Raw genomic sequence first — 14,504 nt, forward strand, 5'->3', positions numbered from 1 at the left:
GGAGTGGCTTCACAACAACTCCGTGGCTGTTCTTGAATGGCCCAGCCAGAGCCCTGACTTAAACCCAATTGAGCATCTCTGGAGAGACCTGAAAATGGCTGTCCACCAACGTTTACCATCCAACCTGACAGAACTGGAGAGGATCTGCAAGGAGGAATGGCAGAGGATCCCCAAATCCAGATGTGAAAAACTTGTTGCATCTTTCCCAAAACGACTCATGGCTGTATTAGATCAAAAGGATGCTTCTACTAAATACTGAGCAAAGGGTCTGAATACTTATGACCATGTGATATTTCAGTTTTTCTTTTTTAATAAATTTGCAAAAATTTCTACATTTCTGTTTTTTTGATTTTTGGAAAATGGCTGCAATGAAACAAAGAGTGAAAAATTTAAAGGGGTCTGAATACTTTCCGTACCCACTGTATAATGCCGTTAACACTTTCTAGAAATTCATCTTTCTAAAACACAAATGCCAGTCATTTCCTTTCTTAATCCTCTATCTAAATGGATGCTAACATCATCAGAGACCTCAGAAGAAAAAAGTGTTGAGGGATTTTCCACCCTGATGAAAATTATAAGTTATTATGAGTGTAAATCCTTCATAATATGTTTTACAATGTCAAGATCTCTTTTAATCTCTCTCCTACTTGCAGGTTCTCTATTTTACTCTCTCACGATCTAATTTTTCGTCTTCTCTATTACTTTTTATTCTGTGTATTTATTCTCTTCTAATTGTCAGTGGGGGAAAAAAAACGTATGAATGTCTAGGGTCACCTATTAATCCTCCAAACTAGAAAATATTATATATTTTTTTCGAGTGTTAATGCAAAATAGGCTGTTTGATGTGATACATATTAGCATTTAGCTCACACTCACAACACTGCTTGAAACTTTGCAACTGCATAATAATAGGTTTCAAGAGATCACCCACCAAAAGTACCAAAAGAGGAAAAAGTACCACATTTTCTTTACAAACATAGACTGCACAAAAATAGGAGCAAGTCAGAGCTCTCCAATGACAACACTAACATTATGACATGAGATGGAATAGCATTTGAACTAAATGACCCTGCCACTCACCTCTACAATGTCAGAGTTGGTTCTGCTCTCGTGGGGTTCGTTGTACTCGGTGTATTTCAGTAGGACTTTGTCCATGTCGGTGCTGGCATACTGGAACAGCTTGTTGGAGCTGTTGAAAATGATGAGGGCAATTTCACAGTCACACAGGACACTCAGCTCATAGGCCTTCTTCATCAAACCAAACTTCCTCTTCATGAATGTCACCTAGAAAGACAGAAACCAAGTATCAACCCAGTTTTCCTTAAATTTCAGCTCACGTGCCCTGACAATAATGAATGAGGGAAGAACTATGAGTTTGGCTAAGACAAGGTGGGGACATATCATACAACTCAGTCCTTGTTCACGCGCAAATTGTGGACAGACAAACAAGCAGAGAGAACAGAAGCAAAAACTGTAATTTAACAACTGATTGCATTCTTTTTTTCTATTTAGGTGTTCATTCAGTGACTGCTCTTACAAAGAACAACTGATAATGACCACAGCAGCAGCACGAGCTACAGTTACAAAATCAACTATACACCTAAATACACAGTCACAGTGACAAGAAAAGTGATTCAAAATATGTCACGCAGGATGGAGCAAAGGAGGAGGTGGAAAGAGGGAGTTGCCCATGCGAGATCTGACACTGAGTTCCCAAAAGAGGGTGGCAATCAACGGTAAATTGGCTTGTACTTGAATGCCACTAATTGGCAAATGTGGGTGGGGAAAGCAACTGAGTAATGTCCCTCCCTTAATCATTACTATCAAGGTGTTCAGCCTTGATTGTAATCATATTCACTGAAAGTCCACATACTATCACTGAACCTTCCTTAGAGATATATGACTAAATATATGCCAAGCATACAGTGTATTGATAATCACCATCAAACCCTCCATGTTCCTGTAAACCATAAAATGCACCTCTACCATAAGACTAAAATGAAATGTTTGGAGTGGACCATTTGCTGCTCACATTAATCCCACACACAACCCACAGGTCATACACTGATCATACTCTCTCATCCCTTTTTTGGTGTGCAGCTAACTCCCTGCAGTGAGTCATCTGTATTTTTGTGGATGTCTTCCATCCACCATGGCTTCTGGGATCCTGACTCATGTCATCACTTATCTAGAAGCTGCCTTTGAATTTCACACCTTCTCATACCTCCAAAATTTCCAGCATTGCAGAGTATCAAGTGCATTGGGACGTGTCTGCCTGCTTCATGTTCCTACATTTCCACACATTCACAGCTCTACTGCCGAGCAGTTTTACTGGAGCATTTTGTAGTGCTGGTACTTACTCAGAGGCACTCTATCATAGGTTGTTAAGGAAGGGATGAGCCTTTTTTATTAAACATTACCAACAGGAAATATAAACACTAAGGCACTAGAATTTCTCCTGAAAACAGTCAAATTCTACAAAATGTTAAGACTGACACATAAAAGAGCAGCGCAGTAGCAGATATATACTCTATCCACAGTTGATAGATGAAAAGCAGTTTCAGTTTCTCCAAAGGTTTGAGATGGTGTTCTACCAACATTTTAAATTGACCGAGGTTAAGTCTAAATTATCCTCTAAGCATGCCTTGGAAGAGGGGTTAGAAAGAGGAGGCATCTCTAAAGTGGATGTTAAGTTTAAGTAGTAGAAAACAGTCACACCCTATTACTTTCCATAGCACCTTCTTATCATCAACGGGAATTCAGGACTGGGAGTGCTGCAAAAAAATGATGCTTCCTTCAATGTGGGCTTTACTGGAAGTCAGATGACTGATGCAGAGAGGATACCAAAGCCTTCATAAGCCAAAGCATGTCAGTTGTTGGGCTAAATGTCTTTAACCAAGTGACTTATAGCCGCTCTCCTCTTCCAGCCCCAATTGGAGGTTTTTACTCAGTGAACTTCAGGGAGTCCCATTATATGCATGATAGCGTGTTGGCTTTTTCATATTTATATTATCCCAATGAGATGAGATAAAATGTGATATCCTCAGCCCAGATGTTAAAAGCTCCTGCAACATCACATGTTCCAATTGGGGAGCAAAGGCTACATCAGATGGCCTACCAAGTTTGTGCTCAACCAAGCCGAACATCTGCACTGATGCCAGAAACATTTGGAACAGTAGTATACACTGAATAAATGTTGCATCTCATTAAAGTAACTAGATTAGATGATAGTGGTTAAATGGACGCCACAGTTCTCACTATGATTCCAAGGGCCATTAACATAAAAGATTAGCTTTTTCTTAAATGATGTTTGAAATTAGGGTCATTATTTCTTGAGCATGACTTGCAAATAGATTTCTGTGGAAACAGATAACAAAGAACTACCTTGTTCCTCTTTTAGGATATTTGACTGCTGATAACTGGTCAATCACATGTGCATCTTTCTACTACACTATTGTCATTACTGTGCACTGTGTGTGCATTACTGTGATAGTTTGAAGAAGAGGAAAACCAGCTCAACACGTGACAAATAAAACTAGAATACAAGCCAACTTCCAAAAATACAGTACTAGGACCTAAATATACAGCAGGCTACAGCGATGCACACCCGACAGCTAAAGCAGTGTCCATCTAAAAATGCTCTGGCCAAGACAACCAAACATCAAATATAAAGATCATGCAAGATATTTATTTTCCAGCCACATCCCTATTTCCAGAGCCTGCGCCTTCCTTCCAGACAGGCTGGTATTTGTTGTGCTGTTGGGGGTGATATATATAGAGGAGACAGACAGAGAGGGATTCCAGTGGGCAGCAGTGTGGCTGCGCCAAAGGAGACGTGAGGAGAGAAGGCCACTGTGTGTCCCTAACACTGGCCCACCCTGCTAATGACAGGGTGCCGTCCGGACTCAGCTAACCCTAAATTGCTGCCCTCGCCACCAGCTGTGACCACTGCACTCTCAAAAGTAAAACGGCTGAGAGGAATCTTTAGGAGCTCTTTAGATTGTAACCATAAGGGATCCACAGAAGGTTCCTTGAGGGATCCCTTCGTAAAGTGTTCATGAATTTGTCAATACTTGAACATCGAAATAATGCTCTTTCTACATGAATCTCTAAAGGGCTGCTTTTAATATGTCAATTCTGCTTGTTGCTCCTTTGGATCTTGGAAAAAATGCAGTGAAACCTTTGTTGCTAGAGTGTGATGTTAGCAGGATTCAGTCAACACATCAGATATCATGAAAACTAAACATAACAAGCAAAATATTCAAAAATTGCCTTGAAATGTTGTTTACCACAACAGAGATACACAGTATGTTTTTGTATGGATGTATGCTGTGGTACAGAAGACTGAGGAAATGTTCAACAGAGTAGTGTCAGGGAGAAGGAGCGTATACAGTACAAAAGTTTAAGTGCATAGGAGGCAAAATAAGGCACAATTCTTTTTTAGGGGATGCATTCCTTCCATCGGTTATAACCCTCCGAGGACACCTTGCTCTGCCTTTAAAAATCGAATGGATATAGCAAGGCAACAATGTTGCGCAGGTTATGTAGCTATAGTGAAAGGGGCTTCAAATAAGTATACCACTAAATGTAAAATAAGATGATTGAAGACACTGACCTGGCGGTTCCGCTCATCTACAATCCGGGTGATCTGGATCTTCTTCCTCCCCATTGCCAAAACAACTTTCTCTAATAGCCAAAGAAGAATATCAGTGGGCTCCAAGTAGTCAAGAGTTCAGACTATCCTTAACACATAGTCCCACGTCAGCTCTGTTACTCCAGCATCAGTTTGGCATGGCTTGCTGAAAAAGAGTGAGATTGAGACAGAGTCAACTTACTCCCAGTGTTATTCGGCCACAGCAGTATGAACAGTGGAACAAAGAGTTTATATATATATATATATATATAACCAAATGCATTCAAATCATACAATGCATGTTCACAAGAGTCATACTGTAGATTTCTTGCAGCAAGACAGAAGGCAGTGTGAAGAAAGTCAGTACAGAACATCTCTGTACTCTTGGATGGACAAAACAACAAACATTTTCTTAATAATTTAAGAATGACAAATGACATGTATACAGTTGGGCAATGGACTGTTTACTCACTACTTCAAATGATTCTGTACAAAGATCTCCATGTTTCTGTGTCAGCTTGGCTAAACCTGATCAATCGTTCTTGTAGTGAGTCTCAAGGCTGTCTTGTCATTTTTTTATTTGTCCATTCAAGGGACTGTGGCTCAGCAGGGAGAGCTGGTCACCCACTAATCACAACTTTGGCGGTTCGGTCACAGGCTCCTCCAGTCTGCATGTCGTGTCCTTGGGCAAGATACTGAATCGCACATTGCTCCTGAAGGCTGTGCGATCAGTGTATGAATCTGTTTGAATGGGGTGAATGTGACATGTAGTGTAAAGTGCTTTAAGTGGTTAGAAGACTAGAAAGGCACGATAGAAGTATAGTACATTTTATATAATACATCCTCAATTTGGAATTGCCATTCTGCTTCACTGCAGTTTTTGTCACTGCTAATTCCACTTTAGTTCTGGGAAGGATGAAGACACCAGCTGCTTCTTTTCACCTGACAGCAAGGAGCTTCACCAGTAGGGCATAAAGTGCCCTGAGCAACCAGTAGGACTTGCTAGTCCAGCGACAAGGATGTGATCTCGTTTCCCACCCACAGACATTTCCAACTGTGCATGCTAGAATACACAACCAAGGCAAAGACACTGCTACCAGGGACTGAACCAGCATTTCTGCCATAGTGGAGTGCTATTCCCTTTCATTCTTCCAAAGTCCATTTGGTCTCAGAAGTCTTTTGCTTTGGAGCTTAAATAAATCAAGAACAGAGCAAGAGAGAAAGAGAATTAAATCTAGGGCATCTACCTTGTTTAGCTGGCTCCAAACTCTCTTCCACAGCAACACTACTTCACATGCTCCAATATGAATATTCAACCCTGTAGTCCTGAGAGAACTCGCCTCTGCTCTCCTGCTCTCGCCTCCTGCAGGAGCGCCCACCTGCCTTGCTGTGTCCCTCCTCACCTCAGCCTCAGTGTTTCTGAGCCCTGCCTTTCCCCAGAGCTCCTTAGCTCTTTTCCTAATCTCATCTGATCTGAGAGGAGGCAGAGAGTGAGGCAAAGCTAGGCTTTATCCTAACCCTCTCTGGATTACTGCAGCATGTGGATCCCAGAGCTGAGCCACCTAAACCCCCACTGCAGACCCAGTTCACAGGGTTGGGAGATGGGACAAATGCATTTGTCATGCACCAGTTATTGGTGATTATATTCTGATTTAAAAGACCTCTATATTTGATTAAAGATAATATTATTGAGTGCCAAATGAAGAGAAATGAAGAATAAATAAAATGAACTAGAAAGTCCCATGTTGATTTAAAATGCATTTAAAACCTAGTTTCTATTTTCTAAAGTATTTAATGGTATGATGATGTTCTCTCTTTGAGTGATTGTTTAAGAGCTTCCTTTGTCCTATTAAAATACACTGTCACCCAACATTAAAGAGCCAAGTTACATATAATGGAAATTGGTTTGCAGCAGACTGCACACTATCCTCTAACCCCTCCAGTTCCCCACCCGCCCAAATCCCAGCAGACCCTGCTAGGTCGGTTCTGGGTACACAGTGGAACAGGCAAAGACTCCTTGCATATTGGATTTAAAGGTCACAAGGATTTATCTGTTTTACAATCTGGATGATTTGATGGCAAGACACAAATATTTTGAGATAAAAAATCCCTTTCCACCATTCTCCTATGCCATTATTTCCATGAGAAAAGAAACAGACATTTCTTTCAGTATGTGTTCTTGGGTGATTGGTTGAGTTTAATTTGTATCTTATTTCCATCAGCTAAATCATTTCTCTGCAGTGCTCTGGTCTAGTTAGGAAAGTCCTTGAAACGCAAAAGGCACTTTTATACACTTCTGTAACGTACTGGTAGGGGGGTAAAAATTGAGCTATTGTGTCGATAATGCATTGATCTGCTAAAAGACGTAATGCACTGGCTTTAGCAATAATCTTAAGAAACATTTTGAAACAGAGCAATCAAACTGAATGAAAATCTGTCTCTAGTCTGCCAGGATTGAAAAACTGAGACTGGGACTGACACCAGTACTGTTACTGCTACCAAATACCAGTATCAAATATTATTGCTACAACTGCTCGTTTCAGTGCTTGTTAAGTTATGAAATTAGATGTGAAGATCTTTAGTCTGTTTAAAACATAATTCTAATGTCTATTCTTCATTTTGTAGATTGCAAACATGTATTTAATGAATACAGTTTTTACTAATCCTTACTGAAATGAAAAATCAAATTAAATTCAGGATGAAACTCAATAATCACTCTTGAATTGAATTGCCAACTTCACAAATTGAATTTAACCAAATTGCTGTTGAATAAGCAATTCACATCCCTAATCAACCCCGTATACACAACTAATTTGTTTTCCCAAATATGTTTTGTAAGGAAACGTAATTGCTGCCTCAATTACGTTGCCTGCCAATCTGGGCTGAGGACACCTCCTGATTATGCTCCTCAGACATTTCAAAAATACCAAAGCGTAGATACATTGTGTTTAATTTTAAGCAACAAAGGCACTTTGGTCAAGGTTAGGGAAAGACTTCGGTTTCAGTTAAATGGTAATAAATTTAACATGTTTGGTGTTGTGCTTCAAGTCACTGTGGACAATAACCACGTACAGGCTTTAAAATGCTGTACTTGGCCCAGGCAGATGTTGAATTGCACAATTGGGTACTGTAAACAAAAATATTGTCACTGAACATTTTGCTGATACTTTTAGTCTCAACATGTTCTGACTTTGCAGATATGATCATTAACAAAATGTCATTTCTATGAGACAGGTTTGTCCTAATACATGATCATTGTAGTTCTGGTTAGGGCTCATTGTTCACACTGACAATCGTCCTGTGCTGTGACTGCTTTATAGTTTGTAATGTCGGTGAGAAATGGAAGCTTAAATACAAAAAATATATCCAAAACAAATACTCTGAAATGAGTCTGTAGAGCAACAACACAGCCTGTTCTACATCTCTAGTACATGTGCTTCCCAGACACGTTGTCCTGATCAATGCAGATGTAATATGTTACTATGGCGGAAACTCTATCTGACGTAAAAATCAATTCCAAGCCACTGGATAAGCCAACATGCTGCAGCAACCAGCGCTCACACAAACATCTACAAGGCTGAGCTCTATATTGTAATTTCATTACAGCTAAAAGAAAAGTCGCACTTAATCTGTAATAGTACAATGAGCAGCACAATTTAAAAAACATTGTTATGGTTATTCATGACTGAATCCTCTTGAGTGTCTTTATATTTTGAATAGTTAACCTCTGGCAATTTTCACTCAGATGATATATTAAAATGAATATGTAGCACTTTGGAATTAAAACCATTGGTAATAAAACTTAACTAAACCCATAATCCTTAAATGCAACCTACATATGAGTCACATATGTGACATATGATGTGTATCTCAACGATTTTATCATAGTGGTGTGACTGTGGTATCGTAGGTCCTAAGCTTGTAGAATAATTACACTTTTAAATAATGACATCATTATCATTTATTTTATTAATTTTCTAAGACGTGAAAAATGATCAAACATCAGTAACACAGCTGGCTCTGTAGTTTTCTATCTATATCCATTAACTTCAAAATAACCCCCCCTCCCCAACCCCAGTTGTTTCCTTAACAAGAAGTGCTAAGCCCTCTGAGCAAACCTCACAGCCAAAGACTCTTCTCTTTATCTCACCCATGAAATCCAATTCCCCTGGATCTTTGGAAGCATGACCATGTGTTGTGAGGGTGTGAAACACACTTTTCCAAGGTTGGATTGAGCAGGATTTCATATCTGTTATTTTATATCTGTTATGCCTACCATCAACACTACCAGTATAGCCAAGAAAGCCCAACAGCGCCTTAACTTCCTGCAGAGGTTGAGAAGAGCAAAAGTTCCTCGTTCCATACTCACCACCTTCTACAGGGGTACAATAGAGAGCGTCCTGACCAGCTGCCTCACTGGTTAAGGAACTGCAAGGTCTGCACAATTGCAAGACCCTGCAGGGGACTGTTGGAACAGCTGAGAGGATAAGTGGCATCTCAAAACCCACAATCGCTACCACCTATCACAAGCACTGCATCCTGCCACCAGCATTATGGTCGACCCCTCCCACACCTCAAATGGACTGTCATCTGGAAGAAGGCACCATAGCATCCATGCTACCGCCACCACGCTACAGAACAGCTTCTTCACAGAGGCCGTCACACTTTAATTTATTTCAAGCCATGTTTAGTCCTGTCATTTCTGTTGTCTGTACGCTTGTATTTGTCGTGCTTTTGTTTATTTTTTTTCTCTTTACCTTTGTATTTATTATCCTGCATCATCTTAATTTTGCAATGTATTTTTTTCTGCACCATGGTCCTGAGGGAACAACATTTCAGTTTAATGTATACCTGTATATTGTGGAATGGCAATAAAACCCACTTAAACTTCACAATGTAACTGTATTGTTATTTTGGTAGATAAAGGTTTAAAGGTTTGCATCTAACATTTTTCTACACGTAAGTATTTTATATGTTGTATGACTACAAGATGAGCAGAATGTAAACATGTTATCTTCTCTGTTAGCTAAAAACAGTTTTTCTGATGGATAATACCGCTTAGGGTTGGGCCGATAGACAATGCCATCGTCCAGGTAACACATGCACAAATAAGACGACCGCTGTATCAACCGGCAATAGAAAAGTACTCAGACCTGGACATAGTCAAACACAGAGTAAAACTCCTCGTCACTGCTAACTTCCTGTTAGCTCTGGCAACTATAGTACTTCCTGTTTCATGACCGGTTTGTCTGACGGTGAGAGAGGTCGAATAAGTTGAAATCCCCCTCCCATCCTCCCACGTGCACGCACACACATTAAGTATTAAGTAAGCTGACTTACACTAACTGCAATAGCAGAATAAAGGTTGGTTTCCATGCAACACCAACAATCAACCAATAGATGAGAAGTCAAAGATTATGTGATTTAAACGTATGGGTTTTTTTAACCTCCGCTAATACTTCAGGTAATGGTTTGGAAACTCTTACATCTGTCCACCAAATTTGCATGTGTGGACACACACAGTGCCATGCATTTCATCTTTTTGCATCCAGTCTGCAAGGGCGCATGGCAGGGCCCCTGTAACAGTGGCCCGTTGACCCCAATAAACCCAATAAACACCAATACACTGGGTTAACAAGAAGCATAAAAAAAAAGCAAATTCTAAAACACAGTAAACATCATGAGCACTAATTAACAGACCCTCTTTGACATCTCCGCATATAAAGAATAAACAAAGCCAGAGCTGCAGAAGGTTAATCATGCTGGGTCTTTACAGCACCAGGTTGTTTTCTGTACAAAGCGGCACAGAGTAATTGGCAACTCTTTTCATCCCTCCTCCTCATTAAAGACCATGGGTTCATCACTAATTGTGTTGGCCCCACCGTGACCTCTGCTCCGGTCAACCCCACAGTGAATCAATGAAGCTTCAAGCTGATGCTACTCAGCATGCACCACTAAATAACCCCCCAATCCTCTGCTACCCTTAGAAAAAAGTCCCCACTGTCTCCGATATGTGCAAGAGTGAACACCACTGTGGTGCAGTACATCATGAAACTGATCCTGGTTGTGAGCGCAGCACATGGTGAGATTCATGGACATTTGCTGGAAGATTAAAGAATTTCTGTTTCATCACTGTTTGCAAAAGTGTTAAGGGCTGATAAGATGACATTCCTTATTCGTGTCTTTACCTTCCCTGAAGTTTTGCTCATCTCCTTGCTCTCCTCTACTTCACTTTAGCTCAGTCTTGTCTTTCTTCCCCCAGCAGCTTATTTGCATCGTATCCATCAGCAGGGGGAGAGAGAGGCTCACTTGCTCAAGGCGTAACGAGGAGGACTGATAGAAGATTCTTCTTCCCCCGCGGCAAGCCCGTTCTTTGAAGTTCTTATAAATGGAGTTTTTATAAAAGTTCTTAGGGGAACTTACACATGGTAAGCAGGCAGACTGTGTGGTGGACCTGTCCCCGAGGGAGGTAGAGTGAGATCAGCAGGCTTGTTTACTGGCTGAAGTGTTTAACACTTCCCTGTTTAGAGTAGCACTCAATGTGCCGACCCTCCCCACATGCCCAATTGTAAATATGAGTTTTCTTTGATGTAAGGAAAGCGAATGACAATTTATGTAAAAATGTAACAGAGCAGCAGCTACTTAAAAAAACTAACGATGAAATTAGCATTTTCTTATGCAAATGATGCTCTGGCACAATGCACAATCTTTGAATAAGCAGAACTTAATACACGTCACAACCAGCAACAATTGCTGCAAACGAGTCTCCTTGTAAATCCACTCAATGACAAAACCTGAGACTTAGTAAAGTCAGTCTTAAAATGTTCCACTTCACCCTTTTCTGTGGCTTACTGAGACAGGAACATGTCTTTCACAACAAGACAGGAAAAATGGAAACCAAGTGCTGCTGCCAGCACGGCCGGAGCACGGACTGTTTCATCGCCCACAGTCAGACAGGCTGGTCTCTGGTATCATGCAGCCTGAGCATCAACGCTGGCCTCTGCTGCTTTGCAGGTCACTGAGCAAATGAGTTTTTGCATGAAATGTAATAATTAAACTCATCTCCCTCCAACAGCAGCACAGCCATTTAATGCCAGGCAGAAGGCCAGTCAGATAAGATGGCTTAAACTGTCATCTGCCATACCACCCGAACCCCACGCCCACCCACAAACTAAGATGCCGTGTTGAGTATAAGTCATTATAAGGAGATGAGAGTATAGAATGGGCTATGTATTAATGTCAAGACAACACAAATTTGTTAACAGGCCCATAGCTTCAGGGCTGCATTCACTGACACCCTATTCTTCAGCATGCTAAACTGCTACTCACAATCTCCCAGCCTAGTAAAAACTCCAAGACAGAAGTCTGCTCATTTAATTACTGGCCCACTGTGATGTCATTTCATTATTGTGTTGCTTTTATGGCAGTGGGATAAGATTTTCCTGTCTCAACACAGAGACACTGATGTCATGCCTGCAACACAGACTGAAACACAAGCTGCCCTGTAAAAAATAGCTATGCCTCCATGCGCGCTGTTCCTTTCATAAACTTTCAATATTGACACGTGGTCATTTTGGCTCTCTGTCATGTTGGTCTGAAAAGCTATCAGCTGTGACACTGACATGAAGTGATCTTGGACTGAAGTAAAATGGCACAGTCTTGGTTAAATGTCTCGTTTCCAAACTGCAATCATGCAGCATGTACAAAAGATCCCGCGTCAAGGGCCCCCAAACACGCTGACATTTAGGAACACTACTTTGACCAGAGTACCCAGATTTAAGCTCATTTAGCATCTGACTTTCTAATATTCTTGACTCAGACACTTATGCCTATCAACCTTCACAGACTCTGACAATAAACAGCGTATTTCCTTGCAAAAATAAGACAAATGTGAATATTATTTTAAGGGAGAAAAAACTCAGACAATAGAATAGAAATAACATTATTATGGTGTAAGTTAACCCAAGCTACAAGTTTTGAGACATAGTCTCTCCTTTGACGGTGAACCTGGGATTTTCAAATATGTCTATTACTTAAATTTAGTTTTGTGTTTTAAAATATCTTGCTGACTTGAATTGCGGTGTTGCGCGGTGGGAGGAGCTTTTTCTGGCACCCCTGGTTCCAAAAACAAAGTCCCATAGTTTTTCCCCATTGACGATGTTATGACAGCCGGAGCACTTCTACAGTTTGGACATCCATAAACTCTAACTAAAGTCTGTTACGAGCACCGCTAACAGTAGGCAGAAAGATTGTGCTGTTGAGAAAACAATCTGTATCCTAAAGCGGCTATCATTGATATTATTATAATAACAATGTATCAAATGACAATGTGAAAGCAATGTCACAATATGAAAGGGGTCACTCGTAGTGATGAACTTACAGAGAATTGTCACCTGAATCTGCAGCTACCCTCGGTTTTACAGAGCTTTATAGTGACTTTCAGCTGATTGTTTAGCTCAGCATTGTTTTGCTTTACTGTTTTGGTTCACTGTCACCGCTCTCAGAGTTTTGATTTCAGACGCAGCAGGCAGCTGGCTCAAGCAACAAAGCTCTAAAAACCCACTGTATACTGCTTGCTCAGCACTAAACAGCAGACATACACTGTTAGCAACTAGCTGCTAAACATAGTGGATCATGTGGCAGCTCAAGAGCCACATACTTCTGTCAGGAGTGGATGGGGACCAAAAACAGCTACATTTAAAAGAGTTAAAATTGGACTTTTGAATTCACAACAGCTGTGCTTCACGCTGAGGCTCATGGGCATTGTTGAAACAAGTTGAAATAATTAAATCTATACATCTTTAGGGTTGTTACATAATCTGGGAGAGTTTCTGCATTTCTATAGTAGTTTATCACAGTTGAAGAATTTAATTATAGCCAACTATTTTGATAATCAATGAATGTATCTGATTCCAGCTTCTTAAATGGCCATTATGGAGTTTTCAGCAGCCACTAGCGGTGCGGTATTAAGATTGCAACCAGGTGTGTGCTCGTACACGTGCACGCTTTTACTCATGAACAAGCATAATCCGAAACGACGCAGAAGTATAAATCATGCTTTAGACCACAGTAATTTTACTGTAGTGTTTGTGGATGGCTCTTCCTCTGTGTTGTTGTCATCGTTTTGTTGCAGTGTTGTATATTATGTGGGTCACGTTAGTAACACCAACTGAGAGGTGGGGATGCTGTTTACCTGAGTATCGGTAAAACCACAATAAATCTAAATTGAACGTTACAAAGCAAAGTGCGAGTTAATGTAGCGTTAGCTGGCTGCCCTGCCTGCATCATTATAGGCTAGTAAACAAATCGCTCCACATTTGCTTTTTATTGTTACATCCTTTCTTGCAGGCTAAATCAACACTTCGACATAATAGTTGGTTAAGCAATGTGGAAAGCGATACAACTTTGCACCGGATAACATTAGCAACTGCTCGGCGTTAGCCAGTGAGCTAACGTGACTCTCTCTGTGACTTCAGCCTTTCTGATGTTCACTGTGTTTTTACTCAACATCACCCGAATCTGTTTGGTCTGATGGGCTTCAGCACATAAACCTTTATTGTTGTTTTTATCTTTTAGTGGAGTCTGCTTTTTAATGTTGTTTGTCGACTGCATTTCGTTAGCTGCAGTGTTGTTGCTGTAGTCAGAGAGAGGCTCGGGAGCACACACAGAGCTACATCCCGACCTGGTGTCCTCACATAAAGAGCAGAATAGTGGCTGTTCCAAGCAACAGAGAAAACGTGTGCTTCATTTGTAAGTGAGGCTCCTCTCTTCTTCTCTATGCTCACTCCAGATGAGTTTGAAGAGCCACATAACTACAGCCTCAGACCAATCTTTTGATCTACTAAATGATATTATAATGAATTCTTTAACA

The 14,504-nt window shown here is 40.6% G+C and overlaps 1 protein-coding gene across 1 annotated transcript in view; it reads right to left on the reverse strand.

The window, feature by feature from the left end:
- Positions 1 to 14,504, reverse strand: part of LOC123958737 (myocyte-specific enhancer factor 2A-like) — a 58,076-nt gene that overhangs the window by 32,580 nt on the left and 10,992 nt on the right. The window contains exons 2-3 of the mRNA XM_046032311.1: positions 4,616 to 4,799; positions 1,081 to 1,284 (exon numbers count right to left, since the gene is read on the reverse strand). Of these exons, the coding sequence (XP_045888267.1) occupies positions 1,081 to 1,284; positions 4,616 to 4,669 (258 nt within the window). The 5' untranslated portion in view covers positions 4,670 to 4,799. The remainder of the gene's footprint in view (positions 1 to 1,080; positions 1,285 to 4,615; positions 4,800 to 14,504) is intronic.

The sequence above is a fragment of the Micropterus dolomieu genome, linkage group LG20 (genome assembly GCF_021292245.1).
Source record: "Micropterus dolomieu isolate WLL.071019.BEF.003 ecotype Adirondacks linkage group LG20, ASM2129224v1, whole genome shotgun sequence".
NCBI classification, from domain to species: domain Eukaryota; kingdom Metazoa; phylum Chordata; class Actinopteri; order Centrarchiformes; family Centrarchidae; genus Micropterus; species Micropterus dolomieu.